At 40.7% G+C, this 20,221-nt stretch overlaps 1 protein-coding gene across 12 annotated transcripts in view; it reads right to left on the bottom strand.

Annotated features, from left to right (window-relative positions):
- Positions 1–20,221, bottom strand: part of SH3KBP1 (SH3 domain containing kinase binding protein 1) — a 361,711-nt gene that overhangs the window by 34,017 nt on the left and 307,473 nt on the right. For all 12 annotated transcript variants that reach the window (XM_059720873.1, XM_059720872.1, XM_059720874.1 and 9 more), the window contains 2 exons: positions 10,496–10,597; positions 3,067–3,118 (listed from right to left, as the gene is read on the bottom strand). In XM_059720873.1, the coding sequence (XP_059576856.1) occupies positions 3,067–3,118; positions 10,496–10,597 (154 nt within the window). The remainder of the gene's footprint in view (positions 1–3,066; positions 3,119–10,495; positions 10,598–20,221) is intronic.

Raw genomic sequence — 20,221 nt, 5'->3', positions numbered from 1 at the left:
TCTACATACAAGCTAAAAGTTTTCTTCTTTTGTTTGGTAGAAGGGAAAACTAGGGAACAGATATATTTGGTAGGAAATGTAATATTTGTAGGACTTTTCCCCAAGATATACGCATGATTATAATTTCATTTGCAGATGAGAAATTTCTCTTTTATATATCATGCTTTATATAATGTAACTACCACTAGATGGCAAAGTTATACTGCTCTCTGAGAGCAAGGATTCAGGTAGATCCTCAATCTTAATATTGAATCTTCTGCACTTTTAGGCACCTCAAGAGAAAGTTGGAAGTGAACTATGAACATGAATAAGCAAATAATATTTCTATAGTTTTAATTTTGTAGTCCAGAAGAACAGCTTGGTTGATTTTAATAGTTTCAGTTAGAGTCCACTGAGTTATAATCAGCTGTCCTGATCCAGCAGGCAGTTTTATTTCAACTTCAAGATCTGAAGCAGAAGAGAACTCACTTCAGAAATTACTGAAACTTGGAACAGAAAACAGTAGTTAGAAATTCTGACTAGATTCACTATGTCTACACTACCCTTCTTTACCTTAACTTTCCCAGTAGAGGCCAATGTACCTGACTACACTGGCCAAGTAACTCATATTTCAGCTGCATTAGCATAAACCATGTTTGATACCAGTTCAACTCTAGTAATTTGCTTTTAGGTCCATCCACTCTAAAATACAAATATGTCAGGGGTGGTGGCTGACACTCTTAGAGCAGTTTCAACATGGTTTCTATTAGCAGCATTCTTAACCCTAGTTATAAAACAATCAAAAAAGAAACAGCACCTATGGCACTGCACCTACAACTGGACCCCTGCATACATGCAGAGCTATGGAACCTAAGCTGCAAGTGTGGTGGGGCCGTTGTGTTATAGCCAGGTCCCTGGATGTGGTTTCATTGGTATGAAATGTTCATGTCTAGCATGAATCAAGCCTGCAGGTGAAAGCCTAATGTATTTCCTTACCACAGTAACTAGCCTATAAGACTTTGAACTGAACCTCAAAGACCCATGGTCTTAACTACACGCACAAACAAGTTGCATATAGTTAAGCAGGGGTTTGGGTTGTAGCATGCACTTAAGTTCCCTGAAATATCAAAGCTCTTTTTTGACACACATACACACACAAAAAAGGAGTTTCTTGTCTGGTCTGCCTGGTTGAAATTAACCATAATTAGTTAGACATAGTTGACAGATACTTGGCTGGGATGGTTTAGTTCAGGATGATCCCGTCTTGAGCAGGGGGCTGGACTAGATGACCTTGTGAGATGCCCTCCACCCAAGGGTGTTGAGGGAGTTGGCAGGGGTCATCATGGAGCCCTTGGCCCGGCTGTATGAGCATTCGTGGTCATCTGGCCAGGTGCTGGGGGATTGGAAACTGGCTAATGTGGTCCCTGTTTTCAAGAAGGGGAGTAAGGAGGACCCAAGTAATTATAGGCCTGTAAGCCTCACCTCAGTGCTCGGGAAGATCTTGGAGAGAATCATCAAGGAGCACATCTGTGGGGGGCCTGCAGGGGAGATCATGCTCAGGGGCAATCAGCATGGGTTCAAAGGCAGGTCCTGCTAGACCAACCTGATTGCCTTTTATGACCAAGTAACTTAATCCTTGGATGATGGTGTCGCTGTGGACATAGTCTTTCTAGACTTTAAGAAGGCCTTTGACACTGTCTCTCACCCCATCCTCATCAATAAATTAAGCGACTGCGGCACTGATGCCTGCACAGGTGGATGGGTAAAACATTGGCTGATGGGGTGCACCCAGAGAGTAGTGGTGGATGGGTGGTAATAAACCTGGTGAGATGTGAGCGGTGGGGTACACCAGGGCTCAGTCCTCAGGCCTGCACTGTTTAACATCTTCATCAGCGACTTGGACGAGGGGGTGGAAAGCACGCTGTCCAAGTTTGCTGATGACACTAAGATGTGGGGCGAGGTGGACACACTTGAAGGGAGAGAGAGGCCGCAACTAGATTTAGACAGACTACAAAAATGGGCAGATGAGAATAGGATGGGGTTCAATGTAGACAAATGCAGGGTGCTGCACCTTGGGAGAAGGAATCCACAACATGCATACAGGCTGGGGAGTTCCCTTCTTGAAAGCACAGAGGCGGAAAGGGAACTTAGAGTCATTATTGACTCCAAGATGAACATGAGCCGCCAATGCCAGATCGCAGCCAGCAAGGCCAGCCATACCTTGTCATGCATCCAAAGGTGCATCTCAAGCCGGTCCACAGAGGTGATACTCCCCCTCTATGCGACTTTGGTCAGGCCACAGTTGGAGTACTGCGTCCAGTACTGGGCACCACACTTCAAAAGGGATGTGGCCAGCCTGAAGAGGGTTCAGAGGAGGGCCACCCGCTTGGTGAGAGGGCAGCAGGACAGGCCCTATGAGGACAGACTGAAGGACCTGAACCTGTTCAGCCTCAGCAAGAGGAGGCTGAGGGGGGACCTGGTGGCTGCCTACAAGCTCATCAGGGGGGATCAACAGCAAATAGGCAGAGCTCTTTTCTCCCCAGCACCACCTGGGGTGACAAGGAACAATGGTCATAAGCTGATGGAGAATAGGTTTAGGTTAGAGATCAGAAGGCAATATTTTACAGTTAGGGTGGCCAAAATCTGGAACCAACTTCCCAGGGAAGTGGTCCTCACCTCTACCTTGGGCAAATTCAAGAGGAGGTTGGATGATCACCTGTCTGGGGTCTTGTGAACCCAGCATTCATTCCTGCCTGTGGCAGGGGGTCAGGCTAGATGATCTGTTTAGGTCCCTCCTGACCCTAGCTACTCTGAAACTATAAATATCAGAATTAAGCTCTTAACATAATATTTTCAAGTAAACATTGGTACACACGCCCTCCTTCTGTTCATTTGCAATCTATTAAAAGGCAGACCACAATCTTTCAGGCTCATTTAATTGTTTGTTTTGATTCTATTTACTATGGTCAAGAAACTTTTTTGTACATTTTTTTTATGCTAATGACTTCAATTTAAATTTGTAAATACATGCATTTTGAATTAGATATGTCAACTAAAGTGTGGTAGATGAGATCAGTAACACCTTACCTGACCCTTGTTTGATGACAGGAGCTGATGGAGGTGGTGGTTTCTTAGGTCTCTAAAGTTAAAAAAAAGAGGACAGTTTGCTCGGAAGTGTTTATACACATTCAAGTCTTGATGTAATCAGACAACACTGAAAATAAATCAAAGCCTTTAAGTTTTGAGGCAGTCATGCAGTTTCCCAGTACTACATTCATTAAGAAGTGTTACAATAAATGAATCGAAATTAATTAATAAAATGCCACTTTACTAGTTTTACAATTATAATATTATTTTAGGAAAAAATACCCTCAATTGTTAAGTGGCTTCAGATCATTGAAAACAATGACTTTTTATATACTGAAGCAATCTATGCAATTAAGATTTAACCTTGTAAAAAGCAAACACCACTTGGAAAAACAAGTGGGAATGGCAGGAGCTACAATGTGTTTCTTAGACTCAGCTGGGGCATAAATGCAGAATGCAGGAAATATTCTAGAGGTTACATTTGTCACTTAAACTATATGGTGGTTATCCCATTTGGAAAGAATAGGTAATAAGGCTTTCTGTGCCTGATGAAATGAAACTAATTATTCACATAAATGGCCTTCTATTTGTCATTTATTTCCTTTTGTTATCACCCTCCCTCCAATGGGGCTGCCACACTGTGCACGCTAAATAAATCTGATCATTGAATCAGTTCCAAAACAGTTTCTCCTCTCCTGGGGTGGTTTTTTCCTTTTGTGTTTATATGTATGTGTGAGAGAGCCATACTGACACATGCTGTAAATGCCTTGGAGTGAATGCAAAAATCAAATAGGGCACCATGCCTGAGCAGATGACACACAATTTAACACCCACACTAAAAAGAAAGGGGAAAAAAAAAGGTCAAAGTGATGGAGAATAAACTTCTCTCACAAAAAACCTAAGGAAATAAAACAGGTAATATTCCCACTAGGACATCCTTTTTTATTCCTGTGGAGGATGGTTTTCCTGCTTACTCTTCACGCTCTGAAGGACTCACATCACTGTCACTAGCCACCTGAACACCTGTGTAAAGGATACCCTTTTTAACTGGCAGCACTGGTGGCACTGCCTGCCTGTAAGGATCCACACAAATCGTGTTATTAAACCCTGTTTACAGTTCCTCATAATTTTGCCAAACTTTGACTACATGGGCTAAAATTGTCTCTCTCTCTTATCTGCTTCATGCTGACATTTTTGGGAAAATTTCTGTCAGAAATGTTTTAGCTAGTTCTAAGAATGAGACTCGGGGGGGGGGGGGGGGGGAGTCATTGGGTTGCTCATTAGAAAAAAATGGAATTTTTTGCTTGAAATGCCACAGAATCCCTATTGTTTTGGTTTGAAATCGAACAGGAAATGGTTGTAATGTCAAGGCTATGCTTTGCTATACCTGAGAACAAGCACCCAAATTGGCCAACTTACACCCCTTTAAAAATTTAGTTGGCACAAACTCAGAGATATGCCAGAACCCAGACACAAAACTGTCCAACATTTCTATCTTTAGAGACCATCCAAATTTATCACTGTCCTTAGTCTTGACCAGATGGCACATGCACCATCCCCAAGAGTGACACAGAGTGCTCCAAACCCAAGATTTTGGGGACCAGAAGGATTACTCTGTAAAGACACATCTGTATTAGACTCTAAAACAAAGAACAGTGATTCCCCCTGCACAGCCTGTCTGGAGGAGGAAGCCATCTAATGTGCAATATCAGAGGGATACTGTCTGAGTGGCTGGGACTGGCACGGAAAACCAGAGGATGGGACTGCGTAGGCAACTAGGGAGTCTTTGAATACTGGAGTAGGAGTATACACTCTTCCAGATGAAAATGGAACCCAAGGTTTCTGAGTTTAGACTGGATATCTGGAAAAACTTCTTTACTGTCAGGATAGTGAGGTGGTGGAATAGACTGCTTAGGGAAGTTGTGGACTCCCCATCACTGCAGAGCCACTGGTTGGGAACGATCTAGGTGTATTTATGCCTATATTCTACTATACTATGGGTATTTACCTTGCTGGCTGCCCTCCCCCCCACTATAAGTCTTGAGGTGTTTTGAAGCCTCTCTCAGAGGTATTGGGTGTTGCTTGGCTACAGCCAACTTTGGGGACTCTGACTGGGATATGCCAATACTCCTACTGGGACCAAAGCCAGAGGTTCCTGGCTAGAGGGTCTTGCCCCTCCACTCAGGGTCAGACCAATCACCATATTTGCGATCAGGAAGGAGTTTTACTCTGTGGTCAGACTGGAATGGACTGTGGGGGTTTGCCTTCATCTGCAGTAGGGGGCTTAGCCTCTACCTGGGATCTCTTAAGCATATACTGACAACATTTCATAGAAGTGGGACATTGGCTGCCATGGTTCCCCTGCTTTACCTGTGGCAGGTCAGGATTTAGGTCTGTGTTGTTAGGGTCGGCAATAGTCTTATGCGGAGTTTAGATTATGGTTTGTATAGGATGGTTTGGCTAAGAATGATCCTGCCTCAGGCAGGGGGTTGGACTAGATGACATCTGGAAATCCCTTCCAGCCTTATTTCTCTATGCCTCTATCAGTGTTACCAGCAAATAACTGAGAAATCCACTGGTATGCACATACTGGTCCATGCAGAATCATAGAAAAGTAGAGCTGGAAGGAGCCTCTAGAGGTCATGTAGTCCAACTCCCTGGCCGAAGTAGGATTATCTCTATCCAAAACATCCCATACAAATCCTTGACTAACATTACTAAAACTACACAGCCAAGGAAGAGGACCACCTCCCAGGCTACAGACTAAGGCAAAACCCGCCACGTCTGTACCAATCTGACCATGGGGTAAAAGTCCACACAGAAGATGACAACTTGTTGTCACTTTCATCATTAATTCAAATGGCAAAGTCAGTACAACTGATATCAAGGCTGTAACCCAGATAATGAACCCTGTGGTGTCAACATGCTACCACATGAGGGGACTTAATTTTCAAAAAAGCGACATGAAAAAAAAGGTATGCAACAAAAAGCCTACGTCAAGAAAACATGAAAGTTGCAAAGTATCCACATGCAAACAGCGTATTAGACACCTGGAATAACTGATCACACAAAATTAATGTGCTCAAACTGATTTTTTTTTTTTATCAACTTGATTTTCCAGAAGGTAGGCAATTCCAATCTTCTCTTCTTATTTTGAGCTCTACCTTTGGCATTAATCATATTGGATAAGGATGGAAATAATGCTATTTTTTTTTTGGAAACATTTTTTGTTTTGTTTTTGATTTTGCCTTTTGTGTGTTCAGTTTTTTGTTTTTTAAATTAATTCTACCCAGTTTTTCATAAAGACTGCACTTGTAGTGTTACCAGCATACAATATATCATGTACCTTTAAAACCTTCAATTCTTTTGGAAAGTACTACTCTTTGCTGTTTTAAATCTATGTATTAACCCTCTTTTTTCCATTGACAAGCCATAAAACTGATGATGCCTATGAAATAATTTATTTGTATGTCCTCATTTCACTTTAGTGCCCTGTTACTTACACTTCTTTGAAGGAATAACCTATGTAAATCCTACATAAGACTTCAGAATGACTGAACCCGATTTGTTCTTGTCTCTCTCTAATTCTGGTGTCTGGGCAAATGCAGAGACTCCTTTGTTATATTTTATTCAGAATATCAGATGCCGTATTCAGCAGTTTGGATATACGACAGCTGTGATTTTCTTTTTTGAAACAGAATCAATAATATTAAGTAGGAATTCATTTTCCTTGCATGGATATTTGCCACCATTATTGGGTTATTTCCCCTTCTGACCAACTATTTTGTATTCATTGTTAGCTCTTTCTTTACATTTTCATTTCTCTCTCCACTTGCAGAATTTACAAGTTTTAATCTGTCCTGAATAAGTACACCCAGGGTGAAATACCTGAATCACTTCTGTAAATTGCTAATTTGATGCTTCATTGAAGGCAATTTGTTAGCATAAAATAAACCTACAATTCTCTTAGAAGTTTAAGACTTTGCCTTTCAGCTACTTTTATGGTATAAACATTGATGGAGCACGGTCACTTTATTAGGAGCTGCAGATAAACTGAAACTGCAATTGATGGTACAAGGCTTGGAATGGAAGTTTAAATGTTGGCATTTAGTGCTAGAAAGCACCCAGACTGTAACATCAAACACACCAGTGCTGTGCTCTTCCAGTTCAAGAGGCAAAATTGAATTCAAGGTCACATTTGAAGCTGATGATTCTAAAAAACAATAATGTGCTTCTGTGCTGAACATCATTAGTTTATGGTTTGTGACAAAGCATTTGACAACGTGATTTTTGACAATTAGCAAATATGTTATTCATTATATTGGCTCACTCAATCACTTGTTTCTTCAATTTATATTGAATTGTATAAATCAATTTTTGGTTTGGTTTGGTTGTTTTTTTTACTAAAACACCGGTCACCTGTATAGTCCTCATGAACTAAAACAGGACTGAAAAGAAGAATTAAAAATAATATGAATGCTTCAAGTTTTATCTACAAACACATTAAAAGGGTCTTATAAACAATTTAGACTTTTTGATCTCAGTGAACCAACTTTCTTTTTACAAGCTCATGTCTTTTCCTCGCTTCAAAATCCAAGAGACAAATGATTTAATTCACTAGTCATGTCCCTTCAAATATAGGATACAGTCATGAACATATTCTGGGGAGATACTGAAAAGGAAGTGAGAAACAAAAGACATGCTCCCCCATTTTTATTTTTACTATCTAGAAACAGCTGAGAAGAGTTTCCAGAGTGTCCATTATTTGTATCCCATTCAACAGGCTATAAGAAGCTTCAAACATGATAGATTGTTCTGAAGACTCCTTTTTTCACTCTACATGCCTGTCTTCTTTAAATTTTTCTTCCAATAAGTCACATGTATGACTAGTTTCTCTACCTGTATTTAAAAGAACAGATGTGCATTTTCAGAATAAGGGATAAGAACAGATTTTTTTATATAGTATTTCTATAAACTTAGAACCCACATGAAGGCTGACTCTCTACATTCTTCTTCCTTCCACTGGAAATAAGCTATACTATCTAATAAAGGATTTTTCAGTTTGATTTACCTGAACACAGGAAAATCTTATCCAAGCAGACAGAATCTCCTAACAGAGTTTAACATAATAAAGAAAACACATATAAGAAGCTTATGTGAAGAAATTAATTTAAAATATATCCTCATCTATTTTATATTAATCTATATTATATATCTATTTTATATTAATCTATATCTGGGTAAAGAGAAGTAAAACAGAGTGCCTTTGGGTCTCCCTATATGAAGTTTACTTAAACCTCTAGTACACAGGAAGGAAGGTTAAAGCACAGGATTGGTAGACATGTTGCAGACTTGTTCAAGATGTGGCAAGTCAATTAAGGAAAAGAGAAACAATATCAAACATGCCTAAATTTACACAATTAACTTCATATTTAAGTGCTCGAATGGCTTAAGCTTTTGAGAAATGATGAATATCTACAAATCTTTCTGAAAATCCTCATATAAAATAAGAAGAAAGTGAAAGGCTAGAGAAAAAATCTGCTCTTCAAAATAAAACAGGCAAACAGGCATGTTGTGGCTTTGTTGGTAAGAATATACGGCAAGAACAACAAAATTAAAGGTGCTGAATGGAGATGTCTGAAATCAAAAGAATTTCGTGCCCTGAGAAAAGAAGTAGAAAAGTGTGTATGTTTGAATATCTACAATATTATTATATTAATTATGCTCATGATATTTCTAACAGCCAAGCCACATTTAAATTTTAAATACACTATTCATTTTTAGATTGTAAGGACAGCACATTTGTGCTGGAATTTTGTCAATGGACATGCTAAATAAGAAAAGACATTTTTCTTTTATTTGAAAATTCAACCTTACTAAAGTTGCTCAAGCTTCAAGGTTTCTGCCTTTTCTGAAAATCACTTCCTTGTTATTAGGGGGCTAAAAGCCAAGGTATCCACTCTGATATGGGATGACATTTTACTCTGTGAAATATTTTTTCTCCTCTTGCCAGAGCTGTAATTTCACCTTTATCATCAATAATTATTACATTGGGGGTGTGGAGGGGGGATGGGGGTGTGTGCCTGGTGCATGTGTGATATCAAGCTTTTCAAGTTAGTTAATCTGTTGCCTCCAGCATCCAATTTTACTGTCAGTACTTGAGACAGTGTCAGTGATTCTTGGTTTTATCACTGATGACTTACATAATTATTCTGAAATAATGGGATAGTCTTCTCACAGAGGAAGAGTCGACCACGTTGTCTCAAACTGTGACAGGCTTTCCAAACAGTGTTTGGAAAATAAATAACTGTGCCTATTTTAAGATAAGCATCAGCAGAAAAAAATATTCTTAGCCTTTCAATTTTTTTAATGGATTCTAAGACAGTTCAAGTGAATGTATCATGAAACAAGCTTCCTCCACTCAGACAAACCAGTTTGGATTTCACCCTTATCTTTCATTCTCTCTCTAAACAATGGCTGCTGGCAAGTCAGGATGACATCTGTCTAAAGCAGGTGGTAGACTAATGTTTCATGTTCTATCACAAACATATTGGAGGCATGTTAATGATTCTAATAATCATTACACCATCAAACTTGGCAAAATATACCATAATGTTCAGGCACCCTGCCTCATTTAAATTTAGAATGAAGCACAGAGGGCTCTAAGAACAATGCAGAAAAAGGAAGGATGACTGGGTTTACCAGCAAACATAATAGCTCAAAGAAACTATACAATATGACCTCAAACGATGAATCTAATCCAATCTAATACGAATTTTCATTTCTACTTGGGAGAACTTTTACAATCTCTACTCTCTCCTATGCCTGATGAAGGGCATGTGTGCCCAAAAGCTTGCAAATAAGTAAAATAATTTGTTTGCAAATATCTAGTTGGTCTAATAAAAAATATCACCTCTTCCACAAGTTTTGAATCTAATCTAATGCTCTTGTTATCCAGCAATTCTAGTTTCCCTGACCATTTTTGGTTTTTTATTGTACTGAATAAGGGACTGGACTAGATGGCCTTGTGAGGTCCCTTTCAGCCCTACATTCATATGATCCTAAATGTATCATATTTAAATTTCATAGATTTCATAGACACTAGGGCTGGAAGGGACCTCGGAAGATCATTAAGTCCAGCCCCCTGCCCCAGGGGCAGGAAGTCAGCTGGGGTCAAAGGCTCCCAGCAAGATAAACATCCAAATGTCTCTTAAAGGAGTCCAAAGTAGGTGCTTGCACTACCTCTGGAAGCAGTCTGTTCCAGGCCTTTGGGGCTTGGACAGTAAAGAAGTTCTTCATAAACTTGAAGGAGTTTAGAACCATTTGACCTTGTCATCCCTTGTGATGACATAAATCATATCTAGAGGAGAATTTCATCTCCAATTTGATTCCATATTATAAAGTAAAAGAGGGAAACAATTACACTTACTTCTTTTTCAAAATCAGAGGATAGGAGCTTGACAAAATTATCTGGAAACACTCCACGTCTGCCATTGAGTTCTCCTTCCCACCAGCCTACATCAATGCAATCCTAAAAAGACATTAAAATAAAACATAAAATTCAATATGTACATGTGGTTCCATAGTTTTCTACAACCTTCAGGCTTTCTCCTAGAGCATGGCAATTTTTTGGAACTCAAGGTCTGCTGTCCTAAATGAAAACTACAATAATCACCCTGCATCCTGTTGTGATGTGGAATGATGAAGGAAGAACAAAACCCATATTGTAAGTTCTTAACCAAGCCTGCCTGGGCTTAAAGCAAAATATCACCATTTCATTAAATTAATTAAACCAGTCAGTTCTTTTGTTACGTATGATGTTAATTCCTCTCCATTTTCATTTTGGTGAAATAAAATAATGTTATGCAACTCCATTAAATTTTAGATTTGTATTCTAGGTAGTTAAAAGTCTTTTTTTGCTTTTCATTTCAAATCTCTGGTGGTAAAATATCTTCAGAAAGATCCTGACACATTCAAACTACCTTTAAAATTAGATTTCAGCACAAGTATGTTTAAAAATGGTTATATATCTGTTCATCTGTCATTGATTATTTATATGCTTAAATCTAGCACTGCAGTAGTCCATGAATGGCATGAACTAATGTATGCAACAGAACAACATGCAACTAAGATGGTGACAATAAAGACCCTGAATTATGACATCAATAACTGAATTGGGCAGGAAGCATAAGCTGTTTCTAAATGGAACAGAAAATTAACACCAATATCATATAACAAACAATAAAAGTAAAATAGGAAAAAATGATTTAATGAGCTTTATTAAAATTGTGGCTGGAGAAAATAGACTGTATTTAGTGCTTATAAGTTTTCTAGAGCTAACTGTTTCAGTTAATCTTTTATACCTAGGATGTGTGCCTCAAGCCAAAATCTTTTGTTTTTTTTAAATGGTTTAATATTAAACTACCTGCTTTTTCTGCAAATAAGATTAGTAAAAAAAAATATTTTGCCCATGTTAAAATAATTTTTACAACCATATCAGCAAGAGCTCTAATCTTTTGGCTGGATTTAGAAAGAAGGTTGAAATTCGTCCTGAAGACAGTGTTCTTTTTTTCCTTCTCCATAAAAAAAATCACCAAATATGACTGAGTTCTATATCTCTGATATGCTGCAAATCCCGCAAGTTCAGCAGAAACTAACAAAAATTTGGCAGGTGAATTCCTCTGAATAATTTGAAGTAGAGGCCTGTAGTATGGAAGGCCAATCATTGCAGATGACCCAAATTAGGGGTCGTGGCAATACATTTGTGCTGGGCAGGCTTCCTTTTTGGACTGCGGAGGCTGAGGAGAACTTTCCCTAAAGTTGCACTGCTTGACTAGCAGTGCTGTGATGCGGGACCACAATGTGCAAGAGCAGGAATGTTGTTCCTCCTCTTCTGGTGTGCAGGCAGTTGGGAGAAGAAAGAAGAAACTGGGAGGCAAGAATGTAGAGGGGAGTGGAAGTAGTAAGGGAAGAGAGGGCTATGGTAGGAACAGGAAGGGGAGAGCAAAAGCATTGCTGGAGAGGTGGGGCTATGAGTACAAAGCGGGAGAGGGCAGATGCCATGGGATAAGGATGAAGACAGATCCAGTACCGGAGGGGGACAAGAACCACAACAGGCTGAATAGAAGAAGGGAGAAGGACAGACTTGGGGTACAGGACAAAACAATCAATAACTACTACAGATTCCATAATCTAGAACTGTACCCAGGAGTCCTGTAACGTCAGGGAACAGCTATGAAATCTACTGGAAAAAAGTGCAAGTGTCATCTCTGTCTCACATCTAAGAGACTGCAGGTAACTGTTGCTTATTATTATTCAGGCTAGAAACGGGCATCACCTGACATTACATTTGTGCCACCATACATTTTTTTATGCAGGCATAAATGGTGAGGAAATAGATGTTTCTAGCCTATATTAGTGAAATGACGAAAAGTAGTATAAAACAGTGCCACTTTATTGCAGCAGACTTCTATTTGCTGTGTACCAAGAGAGCATGGGCATCCTGGAGCTGCCTGTACTCTCCAGCCACCCTGGACAGGTGCTCCAAAGGCTTGAGGGAGCTGATCCTGAGCATCTCAGGAATTCCTGTGCAGGATTGAGCCCTGAAAGGCCTTGGGATCACCTACTCGGCCTTCCCAGCTTATAGAGACATGTCCCAAGAAATCTTAGGGTACCTCCCTGTAAACAGGGAATGTCAGGGGACCTGTAGCAACTTGTGGTTCACACATAGGCATGGGTGGGCATAAGTCCCAACAAAAAGATACAGGGCAGTGTGGGACCTGGGGATTTCCCAGCATTCAGTGCCTCCACATCAGGACCCACACTGACCTGTGCATGGCAACGTCTGTTTTTATCCATAGTTAGCTCAAGTGGTAGAAGATGGTGGTGTGAGTCTAAGGATATGGAACCTACTCAAACTGGGGTCATCATACAATGTGATGAAATGTGTATTTTGTTTTTTAAATAGGAAACTTGATCCAAAAATCTTACATTAAGTTTGCTGGGTCAAGCACTCAAAAGTGAGGAAATGCCAGAGTTAAGTCTCCCATTTAAATTTAATTGGGCCCTTTTGCACATATGCATTACAATTCAGTCTTTAATTATCTGATCAGATACTATTCTTTTGCCATAGTAGGAAGCTTCCTAGAGAAAGAATCTATCAGAACATCACTTCATTTGTACCTGATATTTAAAGGTGTTTAGTAAATGAAGGCTTACAGGAAGAGAAAGGACAGTTTTAAATTATGGTAGCATGCCATCCTAGAAAACTAGATTCTATTCTTGCCTCAGCTTCAGAGTTCCTCTCAGACACTGGACAATTCATTTAAACTAAAATGTTCACAGATTGTCATTAGTTGTTTGCTGCTCATTTTCTGGGTACCAAGCATGAGACACCTTAGGGACTGATTTACAAATGCGCTGAGCAGTCAGACCTGCAAATGAAGCCTGTAGGAGCTGTATTTTAAACAAAGTATTATAATCCAATATATTCTGAAGGGAAAAAAAACAAAACAGACGGTAAATATTTTGAGTTTTGTACCCAAAATTAATGTACCCCTTTATCTGTACTGAAGAAAACACCACCTCCTCACGAAAAGGGGTCAGATAAAGATAAATTTATCAATGTTTGCAAAGCACTTGCGTGCTATAAAGATGAACACCACAAAATAAATCAGTTCTCAAGATTTCTATATTCCTTTCCTTTTCATCTCTTTGGTTTTACTGTATTTTGCCAGGAGTTTTCTTGTGTTATAAGGTCTACAAGTTATGATGTTTTTTGAGAGAAAAAAACAAACAGTCATTAAAAGAAAACCAGACACCAGTTTTTGGCTGTCTTTCAGTTAATTAGTTTGCTGTTGTGAGCTTTCTATTTAGCTTATTCAGCAATTCTATCTGTTTAGATGGAATATATGCTGAGCTAGTTAAACAGCATGCTATCTTGGAGAATAAATTAACCATTGTCAATTAAAACAATACATGTGTTTTTGTTTCTCTCCTTGTCTCAATTCTTTTGTCTCATTTAATGTGCCCAAAATGTACAAAAATAGGAATTAAACAATTCATTTTACTTTCACTCTGTTTCTCTGAACTCTTTGTGCTCAAAGTATTTTCCTTTCCCCTGCTTTCCCCCTTATTTTAGGATTGCAGTCTGTGCTCAGGATGCCTTGTTTTTCAGTGCTTCATTTACATTTTCAACAGATATTTCTCTTTCCCACTTGGATAGCAACCTCTCGCTTCATAAACTAGGACAGTCCTTAGCTAATGGATCCTTTAAAAAAAACAAAAACAACACCACCAAAAAAACCAACCTTTGAGTGGACTACAGTGCTCAGTGAGGGATTTAAAATATTAGCTAGTCATGCATAGCACAGGCAAGCAGTATGCAGGGCCTTTACTCAAATCTCTTCCACCACACCTCATTCCTGATGTTCAGTGACCCTCACACTGCTGGGCACTGTCTACTTGAACAGAATATAGTATTCAGTGTGTTGAATTATGCCATTTTGGGGTTTTTTTTATAATCTGACATCTTTTGTTTACCAGCCTGATATTTCCAATATTTTTGTGTATTAATTTAAATTTGAATGAAGGTCTCTAGAGCTGAAAAGTTTGTTCCTGTAATAATTACACTATTTAAGCTTAGTTAACAAACCTGATGACTACAAACTGCATATCAGAAGTAGATAGTTAGTCCAAGGTTTTTGGTAACACCTTCGGTTCTTCTCCTGTTTCCTCAAAGCATGTGGCAGTTATATTTTCTATTTAATACTTCTCATTCTTTAAGTTTATTCATTTAAAGGAACAGATTGCTTGTATATCGTGTTAATTAACCTAGAATAGACATCTATCAATCATGTTTATACAGCCAATCACCATACAGGATTTTCATGCATTAAGCCAGGGATGTCAAACGTACAACCTGAAGAGGTATCTTTTCCAGCCCACAAAGCTCCTGGAGAGGCTAATAATTCGAGAGTGGAGCTAGCCAATGAAATCTGGGGTACAGAGCCCACTGGGGACACGTTTTAGTAGTGGGAGGTAAGCAATGGGGCGTGTTCATCTCCCTGACTTCCTGATGTAACTAACAACTATCCCGTTACTGGATGTTGGTCTGGATTGTCCATGTAAGGAGGCCTGTTTTTTGGATCTGGCCCATGGGGCCAAACCAGTTTGATACCTCTGCATTAATCACTTTTTCAGGCAGCCTCTTTTCAATTTTTCCATTTTTCTTTGATGCAAGAGGGGCTTCAATGTAACCAAGCAAATGGATCTACACCTGCTCTCCTATAGTGCACCACGGTGGGATTGCTAAACTTCATAAACCCCCAGGGGTCCTCAAGTCCACACATAAAGGTGACCCAGGTTACTCCAATACCTCTTGGAACTCATTGACCACATTCTCCCCAGAGAAAGCCAATCAATTTCACTTCAAATTTTCTTGACAATCTGGTCATGCTTTAACTCCTGGGGCTTCACCAGCAGCAAGGCTTTAACATATCTACATATTTCATTGTACTTCTGTGCTTGTTGTCTCTTATCTTTGTGTGCATGGAGGTGAACAACAGAGCATTCAGTGAGCCAATGTGACAATCTTTTTCTCTGAGGAACTTTTGCAATCTATCATCAATATGCCAGCAGTTCATAAAAGGCAAAAATCATCCTTGGTTTAACTCAATACACTACAAGTATACTTAAACTAACCAGCATTTCCATATAAAATGATTCTGTGCATTAATACTTCTGCCAAAAATAAACTTTTACTAAAGCCAATAAGCACTTTATTCTCTTCTCTTTTTAAAGCTTCCTATGGATATAATTTTACATACTATATTCATTACCTTCCAATGTCTCCAACTCAAACATTACAACAGTATGCTTCTGCAAGAGCCCCTGAGCATGTTATCAGATTTTGTCTTCAAGAAACTGTCTATTCTGTTCTACTGTCCAGACTAAATCTACGTTTATAGAGAAGCTAAATAAAACAGGGAAGGGGGGGGGGGCCACAGACAAAGAATGTTTAATATTTTAATTTAAATATGGCAATGACAACAAACTACCCAAATAACTAGATGTCTTGCCATTTAGCATAGCACTGTATTTTAGTTTCAAATTAAATTAACTTGATGGATTATCAGTTATTTTCTAGTAAAATGAGTGGAACAAAATACAACGGGCATAGATGACTCATATTTGCTTTCTTATAAAAAGCTTTATCTACAGATGTTGAATTACTTCATGCAAGAGGATGCTGACTCCCTTTACTGGTGGAGAAACCTGAAAGCAGGGTATAATTAAATGACTGCCACAGTCATAAAGCAGGCCGGTGGCAGAATTAAAACGTTTAACCCTAAACGTTAGCCTAATCTCCTAACTACTGGCCACAATAACTTAGCATTAAACAAAATAAGTTATTTTTTTGTAGGAAAGAAAAAGTTAAAGGGTGAGGTAAAACACATCCAACAAGACAGACAAATGTTGAAGAGCTCTGGACTCTGTAAAAATATAAAACAAAAAGGACAGGGCTTGGGACAGGGGTGGCCAGCCTAAGGCATGTGTGCCACAAGTGGTCTCTATGGGCCCTTCTAGATATTCATAGATTCATAAATGTTAGGGTCGGAAGTGAACTCAACAGATCATCTAGTCCGACCCCCTGCATAGGCAGGAAAGAGTGCTGGGTCTAGATGACCCCAGCTAGATGCTCATCTAACCTCCTCTTGAAGACCCCCAGGGTAGGGGAGAGCACCACCTCCCTTGGGAGCCCGTTCCAGACCTTGGCCACTCGAACTGTGAAGAAGTTCTTCCTAATGTCCAATCTAAATCTGCTCTCTGCTAGCTTGTGGTAATTATTTCTTGTAACCCCCGGGGGCGCCCAGGTGAATAAAAACTGACCAATTCCCTTCTGTGCCCCCGTGATGAACTTATAGGCAGCCACAAGGTCGTCTCTCAACCTCCTCTTGCAGAGGCTGAAAAGGTCCAGGTTCTCTAGTCTCTCCTCGTAGGGCTTGGTCTGCAGGCCCTTAACCATATGAGTAGCCCTTCTCTGGACCCTCTCCAGGTTATCCGCATCCCTATTGAAGTGTGGCGCCCAGAAATGCGTGCAGTACTCCAACTGCGGTCTGACCAGCGCCCGATAGAGGGGAAGTATCACCTCCTTGGACCTATTCGTCATGCATCTGCTGATGCACGATAAAGTGCCATTGGCTTTTCTGATGGCTTCGTCACACTGTCGACTCATGTTCATCTTGGAGTCCACTAGGACTCCAAGATCCCTTTCCACCTCTGTGCCACCCAGCAGGTCATTTCCTAGGCTGTAGGTGTGCAGGACATTTTTCCTCCCTAGGTGCAGCACTTTGCATTTCTCCTTGTTGAACTGCATTCTGTTGTTTTCTGCCCACTTGTCCAACCTGTCCAGGTCTGCTTGCAGCTGTTCCCTGCCCTCCAGCGTGTCCACTTTTCCCCACAGCTTTGTGTCATCTGCAAACTTGGACAGCGTACATTTCACTCCCTCGTCCAAGTCGCTGATGAAGACATTGAAGAGTATCGGTCCAAGGACCGAGCCCTGCGGGACCCCACTGCCCACACCCAGGTCCACACCACTGCCCACACCACTGCCCAGGTCGAAACTGACCCATCCACCACGACTCTCTGGGTGTGACCCTCTAGCCAATTCGCCACCCACCGGACTGCATAGTCATCCAAGTCACAGCCTCTTAACTTGTTCACCAGTATTCAGGTAAAGGTGCGATAGGAATTGATGTGTGATCCACATAATCACACTTCCAGCCATGCCGTGATCCCAGACACCCCTTGCAGTGAGGGCAGCACATGGAAGCCTGGCCCCACAGGTGCCTCTTTAGCTGTGGGGCTTGCAGCAGTTGGCACACCCCTATGGCTGGGAGCCCTGTCAACTGATGAGTCTCCCAGCCACAGCAGAGCACCTGGCCATATGTTCAATCAATGGCATGAGACAAATGAGCTAAAAAGTTATGACATTTTTTGTGGAATAACTTTGTGGTTTATTCCTTATTTTAGGATGCCATTAACTGATTGAACGTGTAACTGGGTCACATCTTAAGCCCTAATTAACTGGTTAATCATACCTTAAGTGTAACATGTAAATGGGGCCTGTGTGTGGCATGCAGCAGATCAGGGAAGGGATAAGGAACATGCTAGCAGGTAGAGGATGAAGCAGAAACTTGAGCAGCAGACTGGGCAGAGAACACAGAGCAGAAAGTAGAAAGCAGAATTGTAGACAGGTCAGGAAGCACAGGGCTGAGAGCAGAAAGGAGATCAGCAGAATGGGCAGGGAAAGGGGATCCGAGAGGCCCTCAGAAATATTGATAGGCTAATCTGTGGCATGCCTGCCAAAAAAGTTGGCCCCCATTGGCCTGGGATATGAGATAAAAGCATGTCAAAGTGATGTGAATTTCTAAGGGAGTTGAATTCAACCCAAACTTTCAAGAAAAACAGTTGCTGTTAGAGAAACAGCAACTGCCAGAATAGTCAGACGTAGCCAGAATTTCCTTAGCGTACCTACAAATGTTAGCATCAATTTTTCAGGTAGGTTCAGGCACCCACAAAAATAATGATCCTTTCCTTGATATAAAGAACGAGACAAGGGAAATGGGAATGAAGACATCTTTCACATTTTTACAAATGGGACACAAGCTGTGAAGAATATTGTACAAGAGAGCCATCTGGAGAAAACAGACATTTTTCCACGGGGGCATAAAAAAAAAAAAAAAAAAAAGATAAAACACAGGCTCAGTTTTAAAACCAGGGTCTGTGGTAATCCAAAAAAAATCAAGATAAGAGTTAAAGGGTGCAGACAGAAGTGCAGCACCCAGCAAAGCACTCTAAGTTACAACATTACCCCGGACCAAACAAAAGTTCAGTATTGGTTCCAAGGGGGAGAGAAATCTAGCTGCCAGCTGAGAGCCTGCAGCCAGGTTCCCATAGAAGTGGCCAGGGCTCTCTGCCAGGGCTCACTATTCCAGAATGGAAGTGGGGAAAGGCAGCAGAGAGAGCTCATTCTTGCGGCTCCCCAGCTGCTGCTGAAGGGTGAGGTGGGTGAAATGGAGCCCCCCCCACCTCAGGGAGGGGCAGGGGGAAGAGGGGATTCAATACACCCACCCCAACCTCTGGGGGTGGGGGGCTTTAAACCCCTCAGAATGAACTCCCTCTGCTCCCTTTCTCCCCTCCCATTCTGAAAACAGTGACAGGTTGGGAGCTCAGCAGACAAGTTACAAAAGATGTTACATTTTGAAATACTTCTATCTGACACCGCATGCAATGTGGGGGTCAGATTTTCACCCGATTGAGCATTTTTAAAGCTGTTTGCAGCCACGCACTTCTGTTTGGCCAGACTGGGTGAAAATTTTCACTTCCGTCTGCACCTAAGACGACAAAAGGTGAACGACCTGTAAGAGAAGATTTGATAAATATTCTCATGTATAACAAAATAAACTTGTACTTGGACCCCCAGATTTCTGATCTCACCAGTGTTAAGAAACCATAAGCAGCATTTACAACACAAGGTACTTGTATTTGGTTCACTTCTCACCAGCTCTAACTGGGCTTTTGTAGCATCTCTACGCAGGCCACTTCAGTCATACGTTGCCCTTCTGGGCTAAGCAGTCATTACAGTTTTCTCATCCAGAAGGGCTGCTGGGCTAGGACATTTTTATTTCGGTTATAAATGCACTGATTTTTTATTTATTTATTTATTTATTTATTTATTTTTTATCGGGGGGACGAAGGGGGGGAAGAATTTGCCAAAAGCTGCACTCAGACCATGTGACAGGAGCTCCCTGCATCCCTCCATTTCACCCTGTGTGCCACCCTTCCTTTCCTCTGTTCTGGCAATGATTTCTACAACTTCTCCCAACCCTTTACCTCATGAAAAAGACTTGGTGCCTTTTCATATTCCCTTTCCTGCCACCCACTTCTCATTTTCACCCCATCTCAGTAATACTATGAACTACACCATTTCCTTTCCCCATAACAGGGTGCCTCAATTCCCCCCATACCACATCCCCAGATCTGTCACTTCAGGATAGTGGATGTGTGCACTCTTCCTTCCCTTCAAGCCAGGAAAGTAAGCAGTGGTGGTACAGGGAGGGAGGTAGAGCAGAGGCCAGATACCAGGGAGGCA

Source organism: Alligator mississippiensis, chromosome 1, assembly GCF_030867095.1.
Source record: "Alligator mississippiensis isolate rAllMis1 chromosome 1, rAllMis1, whole genome shotgun sequence".
Classification (NCBI taxonomy): Eukaryota; Metazoa; Chordata; order Crocodylia; family Alligatoridae; genus Alligator; species Alligator mississippiensis.
The sequence above is the reverse complement of the archived record's forward strand: the minus strand, read 5'-3'. Positions and strand labels throughout refer to the sequence as shown.